The 20,995-nt window shown below is 32.6% G+C and overlaps 2 protein-coding genes across 4 annotated transcripts in view; one reads left to right on the top strand and one right to left on the bottom strand.

The window, feature by feature from the left end:
- The window catches only part of Tsp97E (Tetraspanin 97E), a 34,043-nt gene extending 17,007 nt beyond the window's left edge, over positions 1-17,036 (bottom strand). Inside the window, exons 1-6 of one of the 3 annotated variants that reach the window (XM_072528809.1) lie at positions 16,901-17,036; positions 16,668-16,838; positions 16,056-16,271; positions 15,675-15,803; positions 7,344-7,440; positions 3,149-3,166 (exon numbers count right to left, since the gene is read on the bottom strand). In XM_072528809.1, coding sequence (XP_072384910.1) covers positions 7,366-7,440; positions 15,675-15,803; positions 16,056-16,271; positions 16,668-16,838; positions 16,901-16,960 — 651 coding nt within the window. In that variant the 5' untranslated portion in view covers positions 16,961-17,036 and the 3' untranslated portion in view covers positions 3,149-3,166; positions 7,344-7,365. Of the gene's footprint in view, positions 1-3,148; positions 3,167-7,343; positions 7,441-15,674; positions 15,804-16,055; positions 16,272-16,667; positions 16,839-16,900 lie in introns of those variants that run through there. The other 2 variants (XM_072528808.1, XM_072528807.1) reach the window with 2 other exon arrangements.
- Positions 17,037-17,297: 261 nt separating this feature from the next.
- On the top strand, positions 17,298-19,457 carry LOC140439109 (uncharacterized). Its single transcript, XM_072528800.1, has 3 exons — positions 17,298-17,474; positions 17,527-17,809; positions 18,703-19,457. Exons 1-3 carry the CDS (start codon positions 17,379-17,381, stop codon positions 19,398-19,400), a joined length of 1,077 nt encoding a protein of 358 aa, XP_072384901.1. The 5' UTR covers positions 17,298-17,378; the 3' UTR covers positions 19,401-19,457.
- Positions 19,458-20,995: the final 1,538 nt, after the last annotated feature.

Genomic DNA, 20,995 nt, shown 5'->3' with positions numbered 1-20,995 from the left:
ATGTTGTGATGTTGAATTCTCTGGATTTTTCTACAATCTGCCGTACGTTTAAAATTTGTTCTCTAGTACCACGTCCGGGGACGAAACATGCTTGTTCCTCCGCAATGTTAGGTAGTAAAAAGGGCTTTATCCTCTCGAGAATTATGTGTAAGAGTATCTTACTGCAATGCGCAATTAGAGCAATTGTGCGATAGTTGCTACATAAATCTTTCGCTCCCTTTTTATGTATGGGAATATATAGTGATTGTGTCCAGTCCTCAGGCCACTTACCTGTCTCCCACACTCTTTGACAAATTTGATGTATTATATCCACTCCAACGTCATCTAGGGCCCAAATCATTTCAATAGGTATGTTATCTGGACCGGCAGCTTTCTGACTTTTTTGCCTCATAATTGCTGCTTCAACTTCACTTTTGAGTACGTCAGGTTCCGTCGCAAAACTGGCATCTTCTTGTTGTGATGGGGCGTCTGTGCTTTCCTCCATCATCAGTCGTCTACAGTATTCTTTCCATCTGTGTAAATATCTTTTTTAGAAGTGAGTAGAGTTCCGTTATCATCTTTGATAGCAAGGTAGTTTGGTGTAAAGGAACGTGTTATCTGCTTTATTTTTTTTTAAACATGTCTCTGGTCTCAGTTTTGGTTTTATGCCCCTCTATTTCCATGCAGATTTTGTTCAAGTGTGTGTTCTTGTCCTTTTTGCAGAGTCGTTTTATTTGACCGTTCAGCGCTTTATAGGCCTCTTATCACTTTCACTGTTCAGTCCTGTGGCTTTTAAGCACTTCCTCTCCTGTATTTTAGTCCACGTGGAGTCTGTTATCCATTGTTTCCTTCTTTCTTCTCTCACTCAGTATCACTCTTAATGTTTTTCGCAGCATTATGCAATATGGATTTTGTTTTTGTCCATATGCTATTTGAGGACTCTTCTGGATTTAATGATATGTTTGAGGTCACATAGCTTTTGTATTGCGGCTTTTTTGTACGGATCGTTATATCTTAGATGCCATTTAGTTGTTGTATTTCCTGTTTTTGGACTGTTTCTTAACTTCATGCGGAATTCAGCTGATAAAAATTGATCAGTTGATAATTGATAAATTGATAATTTAATCACCACATAGTAAATGATTTTATAGCAGAAGCTACAGTTAGAATGCAGTGTTGGTCTTACGGTGCGCAGCGATGAAGAGAATAAACAAAAATTAATTCTATAAAAAATGCCTGTATACAAAAAATATCTAATACCTCGTATATAATTATATACAAAAAATGCAAGTAGTTTACACTATACGACACGATAAATATATATACATAAAATACACAAGAAGATCATAACTGAAATGTCCACCGCAAACATTTTTTCTTCTACTTTCTTGGCGTGGTTCACTGCTCTTAAGATACGCGTTGGTAAGCTTCTTTTAGCAACCGTTCTACCGTTTTTTCTTTAAAATCGACGTTGTTTGAAGCCACATAACTTCACACCGCAGTATCCAGTAATTCACTTTTTAGGTAATCTTCCTCGAAGAAAATGTTTTTTTTTTCAAAGCACGTGGTGTTCGTGTGTATTAAGGTATAAAAAAATGCTTATTTTAAAGAAGCTAACTGAGTCAGTTAGCCCTAGACTCCAGCACAGATCAGAGGTAATGTAAGTCGATAAAACCTCACCCGCTCCAGGGGGTCATGTAAGATGCCCCCATTTTCAGTTTTTATTAATTAACGAAGTTAACAGTCTATTACATTTACCTTTGTAAATACCATGAGGATTGTTTTTTAATACTGATGTCCTTCCAATGTTTTTCTGTGGCCATACAATGTTTTTAACAACTTTTTATTAAACTGATGATGGAATGATTCAATTCCGAAAAGATCTTCTTTAAAATAAAAATTTTAAGCTTTTAATAAGCATTTTTTATGCCTTTTGTTCCACAATTTTTTCGGGAAATTAAATTTGCGGGAGTGGTATGACGCGTTATCCAAAACGACAACGTTTTCTTTGTCTTTCGGCAAGTTTGGAAATAACGTCTTCTCAAACCATTCATAGAGGTCCCCGTGCATGATCATCCGTGAAGAAGAATAAACCAAGGACCTCTTTGGGTTGGAGCTTTAAATCCCGTAAAGCCCTTTTATGAAGCTAGATCCACCTTCAATCGGATGTGGGCCTTCTTCAAGAGTCACAACCTCTCTCTTGATACAAAAGTAAGAATGTTGCGATGCTACGTCTTCTCTGTCCTTTTTTATGGTGTTAAATCGTGGACCTTGAACGAAGATATGTGCAGAAAACTGGAAGCATTTGAGATGTAGCTATATCGGAGAATACTTAAGATCCCGTGGACTGACCGAGTCACAAATGAGGAGGTCCTCAGAAGAATGAATAAGAACCGAGAGGTACTGACCACCAACAAATCTCGAAAGTTACAGTTCTTCGGACATATTATGCGAAATGAATCCAGATATGCTCCCCCTCAAGCCTTCCTGAAAGGAAAAATATTTGGAAAATGAGGTCCAGGAAGAAGAAGAACATCTTGGTTAAAGAACCTCAGAATCTGGTTCAATACAACATCTGTGCAGTTTTTCCGCGCTGCTGCAGAAAAGATAAAGATTGCCACGATGATCGCCAACATTCGTAACGGATAGGCATATCAAGAAGAAGATATTCCAGTGCTATGATTCTTAAATCCGGTCCTGATCGCCGCTCGGGGCAAACCGGCAACGTGGTCGGCTGTTCTCCCGTAAGAAATATAATGTACATTGTCTATCTTACGTGCACTGCATTCTAACTGTAAATTCTACTACAGGATATACGATTTCACTTTCTTAAGTATGTCTTTCTAAAAGCTAAGTCACTTTCTACTGATATTTGTGACTACTAATCTCTTTAGATGGTATATAATGACTCCAATCGAGGTTCACATTTGGCAAGTAAGATTAGCCATATACATAATTTATTACTTTCTTTTTAAGAGATTTAAGTTGCCAATCCATATAGAAAGTTTTAACTCATCTGTGCCTGTACTAAAATAATTTTAGAAAGGTTAAATTCAAATTAATAGACATAAAAAAGGCACCTACGCTTTTATAAAAACTTTTCATGCATTTTCGTGTTAATACTAAAAAGAGTCGTGCAAATTGTACAATCGTGCAATAGTTTATAGCTTACCTTAATACCTGCTGTCTAAAATGCAAAAACAATGTCAAAGTTTGTTTTCGTTTAGAATACAGACACAAATATACGAGGGTATACATAAACAGATAACATGCTATATATTTTAGGGAGAATTTACAACTCAATGAGCTTTTTTTATGATTGTAAGAAATGGCTTTCAAACAATACTTTTATTAAATTTTACATAAAGTTTCATTTTACAAAAGGGGCACAGTAACATTGTAGTTATCGCTAGGTGGATTTAACTAAAAACTTAAAATTTACTTATTTCTTAACGGAATTACGCATTGGAAATGTAGTGGTTTAGTTTATAGAGTTGATAGTTGATTTGTTTCTTGTTTGTACCATTTTAATATGGTGTTTTTATTATTATTTATCATTACCTCTCGTCAATGGGGCACATGAATTCAGTGAAGTATGGAAATTGAAGTCTTTAAAAGGAATTGTGCATACACTACTCAACAATTGAAGTGGATAATTTTAAAATTCCTAAAATTAACATATAAAACTATTATTATTATTATCGGCGCTTATCTCGTACAAAGAGAGACATGTTGTTCCAAACATGAATATATCATTCGTATAAAAGTGCTTGTATTGGCTTTACTAGTTGTCAATAAGTCAAGAAATCTATTTATCACAAAAACATTATGCCGCAAAGACATTTAGAACTAGTGCAGCTCGAGCAATTAGTTCGTTGGATCCAACAAGGCATAACTCAACAAGAGGTTGCTATGAGGCTAAATGTGTCGCAAAGTGTGATAAGTCGTGCATGGAATCAGTATGTAGCAACTGGATCTGCAACATACAGGCATGGAGGAGGAAGAGAACGATCTACAACTCGTCGGCAAGACCGTTTTGTAGTTCTGACGACAAGAAGAATCCCAACATTCACGGCTTCCAGAATTAACAGTATCTTCAGGTATGCTACTGGACGAGCGAGTTCCAGTCAAACTGTCAGAAGATGGTTACATGCATCCAATTTAAGAGCTAGATGGCGCGCTACCCATCCACGACTAAATAGGGAGCAGCGTGCATGCAGATATCGCTGGGCGATGAAACACTATCAGTGGAATTTCGAAAATTGGAGGAATTGTCTCTTTACTGACGAGTCCAGATTTCGTTTGTATACGAATGATGGCCGAATATTGGTGTGGAGGGAAAGAGGACAGCGTTACAATGAAAATCTGAGAGTCCCAACCACTCTTTTTGGAGGTGGATCCGTTTGCGTGTGGGGAGGCATATGTTTTGACGGTCACACGGACTTAGTCGTCTTAATTAATGAGACAATGACTGCTACACGATATCGAGACAGAGTCATAGTACCAATAGTTGTTCCATTTTTTGGTGCAATAGGCGAACAATTTGTTCTGATTGATGATAATGCTCGCCCTCACCGTGCGAGAATTGTCAACGAGTGTATAGAAGCTCATGGCATTACAAGAATAGAGTGGCCACCGTGTTCACCTGATATGAATTGCATTGAACATGTTTGGGCCGAAATGACTAGGCAATAAAACAGGCTCCTTCAACAGCCCCAAACCTTAGATCAGTTGGCCAATACATTACGCGCGATTTGGGAACGTATACCGCAGCAGTTCATCAATAATTTAATAGGAGGTCTTCCAAATATAGTTAGAGCACTAAGCCGACACAGAGGTGGACCCACACACTATTAATTTTTCTTTTCGGGATATTAGAAATTGAGCAGGAATAGAAATTTTAGGTTGTTAATTTTACAATTTTTGTTTATTTTCTATTTTTTTTTTAAAGAATTTCTTTCTTTCGGTTCATCTGTATGAAAATGTGAAGTAAAAATAAATCTTTATTTATATCACTCCATTGTTTTATTTGACCTTATGAGCAAAAAATAAAATACACATTTTCATAATATCCACTTCAATTGTTGAGAAGTGTATTTTTCGTATAATATATATTAGTAAGTATGCTACTAGGGTAGAAGTACCTACCCAATACCGCCTACCTAGGTAAATACTCTTCTGCGATCTCTATAGAGACTAGACTTACTTCGGGGATTTAGTGCTCACGAAAAAGAGAGCTCCCACTCAAAATCTGCGGAAACCAGGCAAAAAAGTTAGTTTAGTATTATCCTATTTAAACCTCAACATCTGTCACTAAGTCTAGCCAGCGTGGTAGGTTATCAGACAGTTTCCCCGAATGAGTTACCAAGATAAAAGATATAGAAGTCAGACTCTCAGTCTCCGGCAGTTCCGAAGTCCGTTATTTTATTAGCAAACCAGATAAGATGAAAAATGCAGACTACAAAAGATGACCAAGGCATATACTAACATACCAGAATTATGTATGGATTGGAAAACTCGAAGAACTTGAACATACAAAATAGGATGTCATTGGCATTAGTGAGGTAAGAAAAAAAGGCGAAAAATAATTAATATTAAGATCAAGACATTTGATTTACCACGTAGGAGCTGAAGCAGTAGGTGAAGTCAGATCTCTTGAACATAGGAATTTTACTAAAAGCATTTTGGAGATAAAAAACAGAAACACCAAAGAAGCTAACGTTATTATAAAACTAAGAGGTATATTTGCTTCTACAGCTGGCGCTGTTTCTCTCATCCTAATTTCCAGCGTTTCTGTCGAAGCAATCTTCAGTTAATTGTGCCTATTATGTCTAGATCAATTTCTATGATCAATTTATATTTCTCCTCATATCTTCGTTCCACATCCTATCAAGTCTAGTGAGCCGGCAACATCGCCTTCAATAGTTCATTTCCATGGCCTTAATTTTTGATTTTGTTTCTTTGATTCATTTCCCAGCGTTTTGCGCCGTACAGTCCAATACTTTATATTATTGTTTTATAAATTCTTTTTTATTTTCTTTTATTTTAGTATTCTATAATATTCCGTATAATTGTCTAGTGGCTGACCTTGATCGGCTATTCCTGGAATGAATTTCTTCGATACTCCCTACTTTTTATTGGACTCCCAATTATTTAAAGATTTCAGTTGATTTTATAGTTCCCATTTCAATTTGTAGGCTTTCTGGTTCTTTCTTCAGCAACTAAGTACTCGGTTTTTTGTATATTAATTGTGAGGCCCCACTTGGTGTACTCCCACTCCAGTTTTCTAAGCATATAGTCTATATCACTCTCGTCTTCAGCTAGAATGGCTTGGTCGTCATCGAAGTCTATCCTGTACAATCTCTCGTCTTCGATTGGGATGCCCATATTGCAGCACCTTCTTCCCCACACTGAGAGCGCCTCATTCAGATATATTTTGAAGAGTGTAGATGCTATTCAGCAGCCTTGCTTTATACCTTTACTTATAGGAATTTCTCTAGTTTATTTGTTTTCATTGTTGTTGTTTACCATCATATTTTTGTAAAACTTTGTACTGCTTTTATGTTTTTTTGTTTATTCCTTGTTTTTTCACTGCTACCCAGAGAATTGAAAGTTGTACCGTATGACTTTGTCACATCTATACACACTATATGAGTTGAAAGGTTGTGGTCTAATATTTTCTTAAAAACCTGCTTTAGAAAAAATATGCTGTCCATACAGGATCTTCCTGCAAGAAAGCCATTTTGTTTTTCTAGATCTACATCAATAACTAAGAGGTATAACCCTAAAATAATTTAGGCCTACGCTCCAACAGGTTCTGATAATGATGAAGTGGATAGATTCTACGAAGATATTGCAATAATTCATAAGCTCACAGTAAAATAATAATTGACGACTTCAACGCGAATATATGAGTAACAAAAGGCGAAGAATTGCCAATGGGTTGCGACGGAAAAGGTACAAAGAACGAAACAGACATACGACTGTTTTAGTTCGCACTGGAACAACAATTTCATGATGAATAATGAAAAATTGATGATAATGTCGATGATCGAGCAGAGTATGCGCCACTTGAGCGTGGAAAAATGTTGTCAACCGTGGGAAAAAACGGTATCTCCTTTACGGATGAACAGATCCACTTCTTCTTTTCGTCTGACACGTCTTCTTTTCATCTCGTGGCGTTTCGTCATTATCATTTTTACCTAAGGAAACATCAACTGATTCTTTATTACTCCGCTTAATTTTCTAAACTAAACAGACTTTAGAAATTTGAGATACTTATTAAGGATATATTGGTATAATTTTTTTTTGAGTTGCGAATTCTCCCCAATTGTAAATTATTTGATATTGATTAAAACACCCACCCATTTGCATTGAGTTGTTGCACTAGAGAAAAGCACTGGGATTAGCTCGAGGATCTTTCTGATTACGATAACGTACAGTTAGTAGCACTCCCATAAACTGAAACACATGCAAACATTACACCATGGAATTGATCTGTAAGTCTTTTAAACTGTGAAAGGAGAAATAGAATGAGATAGTAAATTGTCCGATCGTTAAGTCATTCTATTTCACATAAATTTTGTTAGGGACACACAACAGCTATTACAAAATTGATATTATGGGTTATAATTATTCTTTGTTGATGATAACTATATGCATTTAGATCGCTAGAATATATGAAAATGGTGATACATTTTTCTGAAAAATACTAAGTTGCTGTATATTTTGTGATTTAATTCAGGTTTAGAAAACTCCTAAGTCATATTTTGGCGATTTTGAGTTTATAACACCTACATATATTTCTGCTGGTTACACACAATCTAATCTAGAATACACCTAAGTCCCGTAAACATAGTTGATTTTATATCGATTTAAAATATTCACATATTTCTGAAATCACCTTAGTCCCGGACTAAGGTTGTTTCTGCACTAAATTGTCAGTTGTCATTTTGCATATCGACGTTTACCATAACCTAAAAAATTTATAATGTTTCTATTGTTTAGCATAGCATAGCATTAGTAATGAAGGTAGGGAAAAATTAAATATTAGCATTAGAAATAAAAACGGTAATGAAATAAATAACGGATATAATGTTAATACAAAAACCAGGGAGCATGAAATCAACGTTAACACCAATAATGGAGAAGAAGAATACAGTAATAAGGAAATACATCTTAACAAGACAAATCATATAGGAATAGCGACATGGAATGTGACATCTCTGACCGGCAAGGAAATAGAAGCTACGGAAGAAATGGAAAAAATGAACGTACAATTAATGGGAATAAGCGAGACAAAAAAGATAGGGAAAGGACACATCAATATCAATGAGAAATATAGTCTATATTATTCCGGAGTACCACAGGGTCACAGAGCAAAAGAAGGAGTCGGTATAATAGTTAATAAAAGAATAGAATCAAGAATAACAAACTACGAAGCAGTATCATCTAGAATAATCACAGCCCAAACAGAACTAAAAGACAAGATAGGAATAATACAAATATACGGACCAACAGAAGGTAATGAAGAAGAGATAATGATAGAATTCTACAACGAACTCCAAAACGCATTAGACAAATTAAGAGAGACAAGAGAAAAAATAGTAATCTTAGGCGATTGGAATTCAAGAGTAGGTAAGGATATTAACAGGGGATTAGGATGCATTGGACAATATGGGGAAGAAACATTAAATAGAAATGGAATTAAAATGCTGGAATTCTGCCAAACCAATGACCTGATAATAGGAAACACATTCAGTGAACAAACCATTAACGACAAATATACATTTGTGGCTGAAGAGAGAAATGCGAAAAGCTTAATCGACTATATAGTCTATACGAGAAACCTAAAACAAAATATAAAAAACATCTTAACGGAAAAGGAACCCGAACTGTCTACACAACACAGGATGGTCACTGCAAAACTGGAGGATGAAAAAATGGAGGAAGTGGAAAGAAAAGAGTACAAGAAAGTAAATGTAAACAAACTAAAGATAAAAAGTGTGCGAGAATTTTACACGGAGGAAACTAACAAAAGACTGAGACAAATAGAGCGCCAAAAAGAAACATGGACAATGGAAGAAAGATGGAATACATACAGTGAAGTATTAAAGACAACAGCAACTGAAGTGTGTGGAATCAAAAAATATAATAAACAGTTAAAAAGGACAAGGTGGTGGAATAAAGAAGTGAAGACAGAAATAAAAAAGAAGAAAATAGCATGGAAAAAATACCTCGAAACGGGATTAGAAGAAGATAAAGAAAAATACTATAGGCAGAGACGATTGGCAAAAAAGACAGTCACACAAGCAAAAACAAAAACATGGAAAGAATTTGGAGAAGAACTTCAGGAAGAATACATAACAAATAATAGAAACTTTTGGGTTTATTATAGGGAAATGCTTGAGGAAAATTAACGTACCTAATGCATTGATAAAAATTATAGAAAGTACTTACAAAGAGGTAAAAGGAAGGGTACAAATAACAGGGGAAAGATCGGAAGCATTTAATTGGAAGAGAGGTATTAAACAAGGAGATAGTCTCAGCCCTTTGCTATTCATAATAGTAATGAACGAATTAATAAGAAACACTAGAGTCAGAACTAATCAACTACAGACAATAATAGGTTACCGCAGATTACAACCGGTAACAATAGAGTCCTTAATGTATGCAGACGACATAGTACTAATAGCAGATTCCGAGAATAAAATGCAGAAACTAATGGATATATGGGTAGAACAAATAGAAGAACTTAAAATGGAGATAAACGAGGAAAAAAGTAAGATAATGATAATCAGCGGCAAAGGAGATAATGAAGATAATCAAATAAAGATAAAATGTAAAAACTCAGAATTGGAAATAGTAACAACTTACGAATACCTGGGAAGTATAATAACCAATGATGGAAAAATAGACTGGGAAATAACAAATAGAGCAAAGAAATCAAACAAGTTATATTATGCGTTAGCCCCAATAATGGGAAAAAGAGAACTTGCACGAGAAACAAGAATAAAAATATATAACACAATAGTGATACCGACTGTGCTCTATGCAAGTGAAAACTGGACAATTCTGGAAAAACATAAGAGCAGGATAAATGCAATGGAGATGAGACATCTAAGAAGGATAGTTGGAAAGACAAAATGGGATAGATTAAGCAACGAAACTATTAGGAGAATGGCCGACCAGGAACCGATAATGAACAAAATAGCAAAGAGACAAATGAACTGGTATGGGCATCTGATGAGGATGCAATCCAATAGAATAACAAGAAAAATTTATGAAGCAAAAAACATCGGAAAAAGAAAAAGAGGCAGACCAAGAAAAAAATGGATACAGCAAGTAGTAGAGGCGGGAAAACTTAAACAAAAATCACTCGAGGAATTGAAAATAATGGCAGGAAATAGAAAAGAATGGAAGAGGTGGGTAAATGGAAATTAAAATAGCTAGCCCTAATCCGACACCCTGTTAGGGTAAAAGGAAGGGGAGAAAGAAAGAAAGAGAGACCAACCAACCATTGGCTTTAACTGATACAGGCAGATTTCAAAAAATTAATTTTTTCAAATTTTTTTCACAAATTTTTAAATTTAATTGTTTAATTTTAGGCCACCTTTTGAAGTGTCCGCATAGCGAAATTATCATTTCTAATAATATTACGAAGCGATTAAAGCAAAAAAAAATAGGATCATATATGGTTTATCAAAACCAAAACGGATAATGTCTAGTCTGAAATGTGAAAGTTTATTAATATCACCTGCAATCAGTACCGTTCAATTGTTTTGTTATTAAGAAATATCTTGATGCATATAGTCTATAATTTGTAAACTGTTATTTGCATGTTGTATGACCCATAACGAAATGAAAAATATATTAATGTACAGACAAAACACCACATTACAAAAATAAATGTTAGTTTCCAATTAATTTTACAGTTTAATTCAAAATCAAAAAATATATTACAGTTAATAAAAATACCACTCTGTTTTTTGAGAATTTTTACAATATAAATACTAGATTATGTTTGTTAATAAAATTTATTACATTTAAATAAATAAATTTAAATAAAAATTATTCAACTTAGTAATACAAATATTTGTAGATATATTAAACATGAGTTTTAAAAAATTAAAAATAAAGAATGGTAGCTTTTATTAACCCATAATATAAAAACAATAAAAAATGTCTTAAAAATAATATACAGATTGAACCAATTTAAAACGGAACATACAATTTAATATATGTCTGTTTGAACTGCATTTGAAATAGTGGACCAATATAAAACTTGGACAAAAATAAATCCATACCCGGTGATAGACATTGTATAAAATATCGTTCAACTATCAGTCTCCTTTAAAGGAAAGAGGAGCTTGCCTTATAGTCGGAGAGATAGAGCCGAAATTTTGAACTGATCAGTAATATGACATTTCTCTATTGGAATATATTCATTGTAACTGGGTTAAGACTTTGCCTTACAGGCGGACGCCCCTCGTGGTACAGGGGGTGGCTATACAGGGATGAAGTTGAAATTTTTTTCGGAAAAATTAACGATCGATAATATGGCTGAACATTTGCCCAGAGTAAGATCTTGGTATAACTAGACGAAATCCCAAAGGGCGGACGCGAGAGTGGATACATAAGGGGTGGCGGACAGGGGTGAAGATGCAATTTTTTGGGGAAAAATTAACGATAAGTAATATGTCCGCCATTTTCATGGCTTATTATTTAGCCCCTAAAAACTCTAAATCCAAAAGGGCGGACAGCTGGGTTGGTACAGAGAGCCATAAAACGGGGTCAAATGTACCACTTACCTGCGCATTTTAGGTCTCGGTAACAATTTTCAAACTGATTTTATTATGATATTTGTATACCGATTGATTTGGAAATTTGTATGCTCACTTCTGTTACTATTCTGAAAAGCGTCAAGTAGAGTTTTCCTCAAAATTTTTCAAAAAAATTTCCGTAAATGAAAATTTTCGTAATTTTTTGAGGTAAAATCTAATTTGTAGAATCCTTTCGATTTTCTGTCAGTTATACCATGATTTTTTTCCAAAAATTTTCAAACGATTTTTGCGATAAGAAAAAAAAATTTAGAAAAACTTTTTTCTCACTCTCATTGATGTTTTCACATTCATCATCTTCGTCACTTTCACTTTCAATAATATCACATTCATTATCTGCTTCATTTTCAATCACTACTTCTCGAACTGATTCTGGCATCTGAGGTCCACTAAACCATTTGAATTTATATGTTTCATCTTCAAACTCCCAACCATGTTCTTCAATAATTAATTCTGTTGGTACTTTTTTATGAGCATTTGTCCAAATATTTGAAATATGATGAACTCGCAGTAGATGTTGGTGTAATTCATCTTGACATGGTGGTAAGCTTGAAGCATCGAAATTTTTTAGTTTTTTTTTTAAGGCTCGTTCACATCATGCAACTTATACTGCCGGTTAAATAGTAAAAATCTGACATCGTTTACTTTTCTTTTTGGAATTGTTCTCGTCAGTCCTGTTCCATATAAGTGACTAAGGTTTCAAAAACTTCATTACAATCGAAGTCAGTTTCACCAAGTTGAATAAAAGCATCTTTATACTTATTACATTTAGCGCATGCGTCTAGAATTACTGATCTAAATGAACGCGCATCATTATTATTTTAATATTTTAAAACAATAATGATGCAAAATTAATGTCCAAACAGAATTTGTAAAATTATAATTAACTAATGAAAAAAATTCAATAAATTTGAAAGTTAAAAAAAATATTGAAAATATCTACAAAGTAAATTTCAAAACTTAAAAAATTGATAATTCCACTATTAAATTGATTTTTATTAATAATTATTTGTAGAATGTTAAAGGAATTCTACAAATTGAATTTTACCTATTGATAAATAGAAATAATATATTTTGTATTTGATTATTAATGTAATAATAAATCAAATTTTTCTTATATCTGAACAATCATTATTTATGCAATATAAATTTAAAAACCTTTTTATTGTAATAAAAAATAAGTAAAATTACTATTTGTTATACCAAAAATATTTAATAGTTAACATTATAAAATTACTTTAATTTAATAAAATATTAAATATCAAACATTTATTCAATTAAAAATTAATTCGTAAAATATTTGTATTTAAGAAAAAAATGTGATTTGTAAAGTAAATATGACTTTAGTTTGAAAAAAAAAACATTATCATAATATCATTTTAAAACTACAAAATATTCTATAAAAGATTCAGACGATGACGTAGAGGTTTATCAAATGTTTTAGAAAAGTTTTTCTAATTTTTTTTTCTTATCGGAAAAATCGTTTGAAAATTTTTGGAAAAAAATCATGGTATAACTTACAGAAAATTGAAAGGATTCTACAAATTAGATTTTACCTCAAAAAATTACGAAAATTTTCATTTACGGAAATTTTTTTGGAAAATTTTGAGGAAAACTCTACTTGACGCTTCTCAGAATAGTAACAGAAATGAGCATACAAATTTCCAAATCAATAGGTATAAAAATATCATAATAAAATCAGTTTGAAAATTGTTACCGAGACCTAAAATGCGCGGGCAAGTGGTACATTTGACCCCGTTTTGTGGCTCTCTGTACCAACCCAGCTGTCCGTCCTTTTGGATTTAAAGTTTTTAGGGGCTAAATAATGAGCCATGGCGGACATATTACTTATCGTTAATTTTTCCCCAAAAAATTGCAACTTCACCCCTGTCCGCCACCCCTTATGTATCCACTCTCGCGTCCGCCCTTTGGGATTTCGTCTAGTTATACCAAGATCTTACTCTGGGCAAATTTTCAGCCATATTATCGATCGTTAATTTTTCCGAAAAAAATTTTAACTTCATCCCTGTATAGCCACCCCCTGTACCACGAGGGGCGTCCGCCTGTAAGGCAAAGTCTTAACCTAGTTACAATGAATATATTCCAATAGAGAAATGTCATATTACTGATCAGTTCAAAATTTCGGCTCTATCTCTTGGACTATAAGGAAGCGATAAGTGGTTTGACAGCATAATAACTGCTTGTTTAGTCTAGTTTTTCAGTGATTCTAGGCAACCTATTTGGGTGGAGTTTTGACTTGTTCTTGAATGAGTTCCGAATCCAGCAGCCCGCTGAAGTATTAGATTTTTATAATATAATTATTTGAGAACCTTTTGTTGGCCAACCACCTAGAGCGGAGTTGAGCCGAAATACATTGATTTCCTATGTTCGTTTTAAATTCGTTCAATCTGTATAGGGTGATTCTTAATGAAGAAATGTTCAATATAAATGTAAAAAATAATTTATTTCTTTTCTGAGTTACCTATCCTGGGCTTTGATTTAATTTGTCATTGGATGCTTAATTATGTTTTAACCTATACTGTTTACGTAATAAGTATAACTAAAGGTATATCGATAGATTGTTCTGTTCAAAAGTGACTGAAAACACTTGTCAAATCAGGCAAAATATTTATTTCCTCAAACCAGCTAAGCTACAAGGAAAGCTCAAGTGTACAACTGAGATGCTTTTGAAGAATTTCCCAATGTTGCGGTTCATTATGACGTCTTTTGCAGAACTAACAGCAGGCCTAAAGTGCGAACTGAAGAAAACATCAAACTCATCAGATCAGTTATTGTAGATCAACCACATACACCAATTCGGCATTTACATCAACAGGTATACTTTCATATGCAAGGTTTACATCTTCATCTGTATCATTTGCAAGCCTTCCATGAAATCACCTTAAACAACTATCCCCAAAGACTAGCCTTCTGTAATTGGTTTCTGAACAGTCTCAATAGTAATGATGATGTATTAGAAAAAACCTTTTTTATTGAAAAATGCTGGTTTCATCTTTCCAGGTACACAAATTCTCAGAATATGAGGATGTGGAGTGAAGATAACCCGCAATATTTTATTAAAACGCCTTTTATCCATGGAAACTTGGAGTTTAGGATGCTATAAGCATGTGACATATTGCAGGACATATATTTTACGAAGGGATTCTAAATGACGAAAGATACCATCAAGAAATTTTAACTCCATTTATAAAGCAATTGATGGATGATAAATTAATAGAAGGATATTTTCAAAGACTTTTTCAACAATAGGGTCCTAGGTTTAAATACACCTATTTATTTTCCCTCCCCCCTTCGATCCTGTAATTTGACTGCCTGCGATTTTTATCTGTGCCACATTTAAAAAAATTCGATTTTTAAAACTCTTGTAGTGGATTTGGAAGATCTTAGACAAATAATAGAGAATCATATTGAAGAATTAAATAATATTTATTATTGTTACTTACAATGTTAATCAAAATTGATTTAGAAACCAATGATACAGATTAAGATTAAAATAAGGCATATGTAACTTTTTTGTTCAGATAGCTTTGATGAAAATTATTGTGGATCGCTAGTTATCTAAGTTGCAGACTAGGATAGATAAATCAGATAAAAGTATTAAACCTAACATTTATTGGTTGTTCCCATATTTTAACACCTTTTTAGTTATGTTTCAATTTATAAACCCTAACTAAAATACTACCTTTGCCTCCCAATCACCAAACTAATACAAAACAGTCTGTTAATACCCAAAACAAATTTTTTACAAATACTACTTCCTATAAAAAAGATCCCTTTAGTCATATTTGCACAAATTAAATTATAATTAATAAAAAGTTAAACAAAACTACTTACCTCAGAGAAACTGAAGAACAAACCTATCCATCCACATAGCTTAAATGCATAGTTTATAGTGTTCTGTACTTTTTCAACACACTTAGAACACTGACAATCTGATATGGCTGGATCTGGACAAACTCTATCCTAAATATAACGAAATAAGAATATAAATAATAGTAAGTTTATACATTGATAATGGCAAGTAATGCAAGAATATCTTCAAAAGCTCTACACAAATAATCTGCTAGTCAGAATTTTGCAATGTATATTGTAAAATATGCCCTGGGTCATATATAAAGGGTCATCTTATCCCATCAGTGAAAATATTGCATACCTAAATTAATTTATTCTTCACAACTTATGAAGAAGTGTGTATTTTCATAAATATATATTTACCTTAATAGCTTGAAAATCTGGTGGCGGATAATGAAGATCTACTTTATCATCAAATCCACAACAACTGAATACTTTCTGTACATTACTTCTGGTATTATTGTTTACCCTTTTCCAACCTTCCTCTGCTAACCTGGTTTGTTGTTCATTATTTACACCAAGACATGCACAAGCAACTGAAAACTGGATAAGGAACAACAAAAACAGGATTACCATGTACTAAAGGTAAGTTAAGGAAATAAAATTGCTTGAAATGTTTTCTTAAATGCTAAACATACTGTACATATGTTTTTGTTGGTAAATCTGAATTATCTAAGCAAAATTGCCTGATTCGAATTTAAAACATCTATCTACCTTCTCCTTATGTTTAATAAAATTCATAAGGTATTCTATCTGATAATTTTACTATAAACAAACCTTTTGTTGATATGATTTAAATAGATAATTTATCATTAGGTATATATTTATCAAACAAATATATACCATTATAACTAGTGTTAGAAATGTAAAAAATAAACGTTAATTATCAAAACCGTTCAACCTTCAAAGGTATCTTAAGAAATATGTGGGTTGATTAAAGATAAACTTTTACTTCCTGTTCTTTGAAAAGGATACGAAAAACAACATGACCTGATGATGTTTGACTGCACCAAGCAACCCTAGGACCGATATTAACATTAATATTATTCCACATGCTAAAATACCTCCGACAATCGGTAAATCTGTATCTAAAATAGTAGCTTCTCGGCCATAAACAGCAACCCCTATCAATATACACGCGACAACCTGAAAGAGAGAAAAACAATTATTTATGAATAAATGTGTGAATTAAAATGTAATGTTCTTACAATGTATAGTACGTTGAGCGCAATAAGGGCATTTTTAGAACAAGTAAAACCTCCGCACATCTTAAAAGCATAAACTTGAGTTTCACTGACAACTTTCCTTTCAAAACTGACGGATTATGCCGATATAGGTTTTGACAGTTACACAGATGATCTAGTATTGTTTTGTCACCATATGAGTATCAAAGCCACCAATGTATCATTCAAAAATAGTTACATAAAATGAAATCGCTTAGAAAATTCTTATACCTCTGCCATACTTCTTAATGTGATAACATAGGGTAGAAATTTATTATAGAGAAGATTCTACTTTAAAATATTTGTTATCCAAAAATGTATGCCACTAGTTTTACTGTTTGTATAATAAATTGCCTAATTCAAACGTTGTATTTTAATTTATTTTATGTCAATTGTCGAAGAGAACATTACACACGTGGGTTAAGTATAAAATTTGGTATCATTTTTCTAAGTTAAAAATAAAATGACTAAAACTCGAGCAGCAGAAGTTTTATCTTTGGAAAAATCAAAACAAAAAGAAGTTGTCAAAGAAACAAAACAATTAAAAAAGAAAATAAAGGTAGGTGTTGTATATATTCAAATATATTTTCACTAACCTCTATTTTTAATAGGATGGAACCATCACAGTTAAAGGTACAAAGAAAGCTGTAATTTCTGATCAAGAGAAAAAAAGAGGTCTTATATTTATATCCCACTTGCCCCATGGTTTCTATGAAGATGAACTTAAGAAATACTTTACACAATTTGGGAAAGTTAGCAATGTTATAGTTTGTAGGTCTGGCAAGACAGGGAACAGCAAAGGGTATGGCTATGTTGAGTTTTTGAACCCAGAAGTAGCCAAGATTGCTGCAGAAACTATGAACAACTATTTAATGTTTAAAAAAAGAATAACAGGTTGGTGCTTTAAATCAAATATACTGATTTCTTATGTAAATATTCAAATTATGGGATATTATGTGGGACAAATTAGTATTAACCCCTTAACGTACGTGCCCGTCTCAGACACGGCGCGCCTTACTGGTAATTTTGTACGCGCTCGTCTGGGACACGGGCGCCGGTTAAATTTTATCCATAAAATTTTTCAAGCCTTGCAAAGCGGATATTTGTATAAAGAGACATGTAAGCATATATCTAAATTATTTTTCTATTATAAAATAGATGACTCAGTCAGTATTGAGTTACTTTAAAATATATTTATTATCTCATAACTTGCAATTTGCAATCATCATCATTTATAATCAATATTATTGTCGAACTTTTGTTTTGATACAAGCCTTCTGTCTTGCCGGTGTAAAGTCGTCTGAAGTCGATATTTATTGTTTTTTGCATTTGAACTAATTTGTGCCTTATTTTCAACATAATATTATACTTATTGTTTGGTAAGTAAATTTTGCATATAATATTCGGTAGGTTAGAGTAATGTGTATATTTTTTGTTTTACTAAATTTCATTATAATTCATCTAAAATACAATATTGTGTGTGTGTCAATAAAATATGTTGGAATATTTGTATTGTTCATATAAATCATACTATTATTTACATATTCAAAGTATTTCGTCTGAACAAAATTTTTAAATTTCAACGGATATGCATACACCCCCCTCCCCCACGAAAAGTAAAGGTTTTACGCCATTAAAAATATTTTTTTTATTCAATTATAACCAAAACAAAACATTTTTACTAAAAAAAAAATTCGATCATTTTTTGACCATAACTTCAAAATTAATGTGTATGTTAAGGGGTTAACTATTTTTAAAGATTTCTCATATGGTTAATTTTGTTTTAGCTAATTTTGTGGCACCTGAAAAGCGACCAAAGGGATTATTTATGGGCAGACCTAACACAATTACGAGGTATTCCACAAAAGTTAGGAGAGAAAAACAATATCAGGTTAATATAAAGTTGAACCCCAAAAATCATGCTAAAAGAACCGCAAATAGACTGACAAAAATAAATAAAAAACTGGAATGGCTTAAAAATGCTGGAGTAGAAACTTCATTTACACCTGCAAATCTAGAAGTTAGACAGGAAAACAGTGTTCCTAGGGTCAGTAATACACATGAAGAACTTGAATTTGATTCAGATATAGAGCTCAAGATACCAGTTAAAAAATCTAAAAGTGCAGTTACTACTAGTAAAAATTCACCAAAGGTACTTTCCAGTAAAGCTAGTAAATCAAATAAAAAATTGAACAAGTCTGTATTGTCAGAGTCTGAAAAAACTCCATTAATTAAAAAGAAATTAACAAAACCCAGCAAAACTAATATAAAAGAAGAAGATAGTCCACCTGTAGATAAGATGAAAAAGAAGAATAAATTATCTAAAGGTATCACCAAAAAATCTAAAAAGCCTGAACCAATTAACACACAAACTGTAAAGAAGATTGCAAGAGAATTAATCAAGAAACGTGGAAGCTCATTATTGGGTCTACCTGTAGAAGTGTCTAATTCTAAGACTATAAAGAAAAAGATACCAAAAAAATGATTGTAGGTAATTAGGAATTTGTTTTGCAGTCCTTAAAATATATTTTATGGAAATATGTGTGTTTTTTTATTTGTTGTCAGAATTTCATCTGAAAAACTAACCCAGTCCCAAAATTGTGTAGTAAGTTTTCAATAAATATCTTTTATTAATTTGATGTTGGAAAAGTGTTTGTTAGTATAAATAAATTAACCTCTTAATGAGAAATGTTGCAATACATTCAATGAATGACTTTGTATTATTTTAATGGAACATTTTTATCTTAAATAATAATCTTATAAATTCGGAGCACCTCTGAGTCAGAATAAAGATGGAACAAATGATTTCTTCAAATCATAGACCAAAAAGTAATCTAAGGAAAAGTTATAATCATATGGAGCTACAAAAGGAATCAATCAGAAATAAATGTAGAAAACAAATAGAAGGACTAGCAACACAAAGACTAACGGAAGAAATAGAAGACAGATGGATGCAAATAAATCATTTAATACTAAGTTGGGCTCAATTTATTTATTTATCAACGGGCAATCGCCCATTTAAAATACAATGTAAACATTATTGATAAATTACAGAAGATTCTTAACGTAACCTACTTAAATTTTAAAATTTTATTCATACAAAAAATAAAAGTAGGAACAGTAAATAACAAAGGATGTACAAAAGACAAGGACTCTCTTCATTATTTCTTATTATGCTATTTATTCTAGCTTTATTTCGGTCATTAATGGCTTTCTTACAATCCTCATCATACCAATCCGTTTGTTTACATTGTCTGTTTCCTGATAATACTGATTCTTGAATTTTTTCTTCTAGTTGTACCCATCTGCTTTCTATATCATTTACTGTTGTCTGGCTTTTCAGTTTCTCTTCAATTTGCTGCCTGAATTTTTTCTTAACTTCTCACTCCTGAAGTTTTGCACCGTTATATCTTTTTATTTTTTTACAACTAGTGTTATTAATTGTGGGTATTATTTGCTCCATTTTAACTTTGTCCAAAAAGTGGTCCGAATTTGCATCAGCACCTCTGTAACTTCGGCTATCTTTTATGGCTCTCATATGTTTGGCTTCTATTAGTAAATGATCTATTTGGTTTACTATTTGTCTATCTGGTGATACCCAGGTACCTTTATGAATTTCTTTGTGATCAAAATAAGTGCTCATAATTCGCATATTATGTTCGAAAGCAAATTCTATTACTCTTTTTCCATTCAGATTACTGTCTCTATGATTACTTTTTCCCCCTGTTATTTGTTTGTATACATCCTCCCTGCCAATCTTGGCATTCAAATCTCCTACAATTATTTTTATGTCACATGATGGTATTTTGTAAAACATATGTTCTAATTGTTCATAAAAGCTATCTTTAACGTCTTCATCTGTATTTTCTGTTGGTGCATGCACATTTATAAGGGTTTACAGAAGGACATAGATTACAGAGTGAAATATCAAAGTTAATACTAGATATATGGAATATAGAAATAATGCCGGATCATTGGAAAATTGCAGTGATACGCACTATACATAAGAAGAAAGTTAGACTGCAATAATCACCGGGAAATATGACTACTAAATGTTGAATATAAAATATTTAGCAAAAT

This window comes from Diabrotica undecimpunctata, chromosome 4, assembly GCF_040954645.1.
Source record: "Diabrotica undecimpunctata isolate CICGRU chromosome 4, icDiaUnde3, whole genome shotgun sequence".
In the NCBI taxonomy this organism is placed as follows: Eukaryota; Metazoa; Arthropoda; class Insecta; order Coleoptera; family Chrysomelidae; genus Diabrotica; species Diabrotica undecimpunctata.
Note: the sequence above shows the minus strand (reverse complement) of the source record. Positions and strands in the feature narration are given on the sequence as shown.